The 4,324-nt window shown below is 33.4% G+C and overlaps 1 protein-coding gene across 2 annotated transcripts; it reads right to left on the bottom strand.

Annotated features, from left to right (window-relative positions):
* Positions 1-880: 880 nt before the first annotated feature.
* LOC105683058 (protein FAM76A) lies at positions 881-4,304 on the bottom strand. 2 transcript variants are annotated; one of them, XM_012395398.3, is made up of 7 exons: positions 3,939-4,303; positions 3,459-3,523; positions 3,186-3,399; positions 2,953-3,089; positions 2,281-2,527; positions 1,961-2,198; positions 881-1,741 (listed from the first exon to the last, which is right to left on the bottom strand). In XM_012395398.3, exons 1-6 carry the CDS (start codon positions 4,032-4,034, stop codon positions 1,965-1,967), a joined length of 993 nt encoding a protein of 330 aa, XP_012250821.1. In that variant the 5' UTR covers positions 4,035-4,303; the 3' UTR covers positions 881-1,741; positions 1,961-1,964. The 2 variants fall into 2 exon arrangements, with proteins under 2 accessions (XP_012250821.1, XP_048515043.1); XM_048659086.1 differs by lacking the exon at positions 881-1,741 and having other exon boundaries at positions 1,780-2,198; positions 3,939-4,304.
* Between the last annotated feature and the right edge of the window lie 20 nt (positions 4,305-4,324).

Here is a 4,324-nt window from a genome sequence, read left to right as displayed (position 1 = left end):
GCAATATTTAGTTCTTACCATCTCTTTGATAATATACCTGATATACTCTATGTAATAACGAATGAATAATTCCAACTTTTCTGTACGCACACGTACACACATTCGTATTTAATTAATTATTAATGAAAAATGTCAATTTTCACAATAATCTTTTTCGTAAGAAACAAAAAGAAAGAAAGAAAAATTCTCAATCTACCGTAAATTGATTTAAACTTTTGTGCATATATTTCATGAAATTTTTTTTTCTTTTTTAAACATTGTTATTATTATTATTGATATTATTATCATAGTCATATTTATTGTTATTATTATTATTATCAATTGATATTATTATTAATGATAATTCAAGTAATGCTCAATTAGCATTTGTTTCTTAATATATGTAGAGTATAAATATAGGGCTGTTGGATATTTACGATGGACATCTTGTTTCTTTTTGCAATTACTTTTTTTTTCTCCATTTTTTTATATCATTTTATTATTTGTCTTTTCTTCACGTTTCTACATGCGTACCGTTTACTTACCGTATAAATATTTATGATTATATAGTGTATTATTGTGAATAGTTTTTAATAATAGCTCAGTACGAGTGTTTGTATGTTACAAATAGAAGAATAATTTCTATTAGGTATTATTATTATTATTATCATTATTATTAATATCACTATTATTATTACTCTAAGAAATAATTTAAATCTTACTATTATCTGTTCTGTTGTTTATTTATTATTAAAAAAGAAAAGTCAGATTGAAAGAACCCTGTTTTGATTCCTGGGACCTCGTCTCAACGCCGCCCATCGTCTGCCGGTCATGCTGGTTAATAAATAAAATTAGGGATTGGAAAAATGATGCTAGGAAGTGTGTTGGATGAGAGATAATTTATTTATTGGTAAGAATTTTTTCAATCTCAGTTTTATTTATGGTTTTTTTTCTTCACTTTTTTATTGTAAAATTCGTCTACAATCACAACGTTACTCAATAATCATCATCGTCATAATCGTAATCATTATCAGCATCATCATCATTACATTCGTTATAAATATTAAAACATCAGAGCAGGCATACCATGTTCACAGACGACGACTATCCACAATCTTATCAACATCCAGAGACGTTCTTCATACTTTGATCCGCCAGTCCTCGTAACCCATAAATAACTAATTGTACTTCTTATTGTTAGTATTGATTCACTTGTTTTCTTATCGAATTTTTGTCAATTAGGTAATACTAAAAGTGTCGGGATAAACTGAGTCGGGAGGAAAGATTGAAAAAAGTTAATGAGAATAAAATAAGACTAATGTTGTTCTTGTGGAAAAAGTATTTGGAATTTACGTCACTGAAATTGAAAAAAAAAATTCGACTATCTAAACTTCTCTTCTATTCAACGAATTGAATAATGAATATTTAATCATCATTATAACTACTTTTTTCTTTCTTTATCTTTTGTCTCATTTTTTTTTCACGCTCTCCTACATAGAGCTTTTTTTTATACTTTTTAAAATTCATTTTCAAGACTCATCTACTAAATTAAAACGACTCGTTGGCGGAGACTGGTGATGTTCAATTTATATGATTGTTACATAAATTCAGCGAAAATAATAATCCTTATTATAGTTATTAGAAAAATAATACGAATCTGATTTCAATATTGGAAATAATTTGCTAATTATAGTAATATACCACGCGAATTCATAAATGGTATGGACATTGAGTATGTTTGTTGACTTGGCTATCAATATTTCTGAAAGAAGCAGGATAGAAAAAAAATAAGTAGTAAGATTTATAGTATGAAACTATGACTACTACAGAGTTTTATTGATGAAAGCATATGGATTTCACTTTTATCCACACCAGACTCATACATTTCCTACTCCACGATTGTATAATCTCAGAGTTGATTGGTTCGCTTGGTATTTTTTGTTTTTCTCAAATTATTAACAATAAAAGGGAATAATCTTACCTTATCAAGGTATGGGACTGTCCGTTCCACTACCACTGTTTGTTCCAGCCTCGCTTTTGGTTGCAGCTATGCGATCACCTCGCCTCGTGCTTTTGGATAGCGATGCAACCTCTTTGAGAAGACTGGATATTTTGTGCTGCAGCGTGCCCACCTTGGTCTCATACTCTTTTTCCGTTGCTTTCATTTTTGTACGTAATTCTGTCTCGTTTGTGAAATGTTTTGCCTTCAATTCTGTGATCTATGAACAGAGAATCATTAACCGGAGTGAGTAGTAATAAAATTAATTTGTAGTTTCACCTTGAAATGAATGAATCAAGTACCATTTTATCTTTAGTCAAAAGTTGACCATCTTTTTGCATGATCTGTTTCTGCAGGAGGGCAATTTTTTCTTTAAGCTGCGTAACCGCCACAACGTGATCTGAACTGTTTGGGTCATGTGGATCGTGAACACCTCCCATTCGTGCCGCTTTGACTGGCGTCGGCCCATTCGTTCCATCCACTGCATCGGACTGGGTAGGTAACTGCGTCACATCAACTCTGTTCGGTCGTTTGTTGTGACCTTTCATTCTGTAACGGTTCCAGGAAACTTAGACCAGGTAGATACACCCAATCGTTTGCATTTTGTCACTTTTACCGCGTAAGAACTGCAGTAAAAACGCTGGTGTTCAAGATCCATTTAAAAGATTTAGATAATTCAATACCACTGGCGAACAACACTTTTGTTACGCAAATCACACAGAGGGATTAACACCGGTTTTTTTTTAATTTATTATTATTATTATTAGATATTTTTTGCACTTGACAAAATTCCGTTTTCAAATTCAATTATTTCCATTGTGTCAAACTTTTGATACAACGCACATTTTATCAACGGAGTCGTGCTCGGTCTGAAAAATAATCCGTGATAATCGGCTGTTATGATTAGCATAGCACGAAAAAATAGTTGAATCCCTTTTACCAGTGGTATTAATGAATACCTATTCATTTATTACTTTTGCTCTTTATGTTTCGCGGCTCGTTGTTGAGCCAATTTCATGTGAGCTCGCCTCTCCGCATCCGACTGTTTCGTCTTTGCCAAGGCACGCTTGTAGGAGAGTGTGCACAGCCAACACAACAGCTTTCCATCCACCTGATAAGTTAATTAGTTATCACCAACATACATGCTCATTTGTTCTTCACTGTACATCAACTTTTCATGATTCATCAAGTCGAATCCTGAGTTTACCTTTTTATCTTCGTCTTGTCTGTCAAAAGCACATTTTTGTTTACACTGTTCACAGGTAACAGGTGGACCATATCGCTTTTCTGAATTAGTGCATCGTTGGCACTTGCTTCCAATAAAAGCAGCTATAGTGTTGCAGTATTCACAAGCAGAGGGTTTCCCATAGGCTTTGACGTTCTGTTCACATTTTTTACAGATAGTACTGGTGCTCCCCTTGCTGTAAATATGAAAAATTGATAAACACAAACATTATTCATGGCTGCCATTTGAACTTACATTGTCTGCTGGAACTCGGATCGACAATAGGTGCATTTTACAACGGGAAAGGCACCTCTGCATTCCTGAGTAGAAAACAAAAACAAATGAGACAATAATCAATAAGTGATTTTTCTTATTACATTCTTTGCCATCATATTGCACATTGGATTCCTTTATCACAATAACACTACCTAGCACATGTAATGAGATACACAATACTTCTTCATATTACAGGCTGACATTTCTTTGTGCATTGGTTGGATTAAAATTCTATAAAACTAAAGTAGCTGGATATCTGATAATAAGCTCCAAACCATCATTTTGTGGTATCGGCTGAAATGACATGAAATTTTATGCATATATGGACGTACTTATACAAAGGTAAGTGCGTATATATATTGTAGGTATGTACACAAGCGTATAGATACATAACATAATAAAGATTGTGCGTTTCGTTATAATAGTAAGCAGCAAAAGAAACTCAGCAAAATATTTTACCTTGCATAACTGTTGTCCAGGTGATAATTCCTCGAAAGGATGCCTAGAGAAGCATCTTGAGCAGGCAAAAAGCGCCTGCATGTTGTTTCCACTCATCGTTGGAAAATTGAGGTAAGCAAAATTGTTTGCAGTCGCACACGTCACTATGAGAGTCGTCAAAGAAAATGCGAATACGAAATTTCAACGTTTTTTCCGTCGACTTATATCAAATGCAAATGCAATACAATCAGCGAAATTTCAGTTCATTACTTCGACGGATTAAGTCGCATTATTCGAACGGTAAAATCTACTGTTTATAATCACAAACGAACCGTCTTATAATGTTTGGCGGACACTTCAGGGAACAACTAGAAAACCTCAACTAATCGCCACCGGCTGTTGAATCA

Source organism: Athalia rosae, chromosome 7 (genome assembly GCF_917208135.1).
Source record: "Athalia rosae chromosome 7, iyAthRosa1.1, whole genome shotgun sequence".
Lineage (NCBI taxonomy): Eukaryota > Metazoa > Arthropoda > Insecta > Hymenoptera > Athaliidae > Athalia > Athalia rosae.
This window is presented reverse-complemented; position numbering and strand designations above follow the sequence as displayed.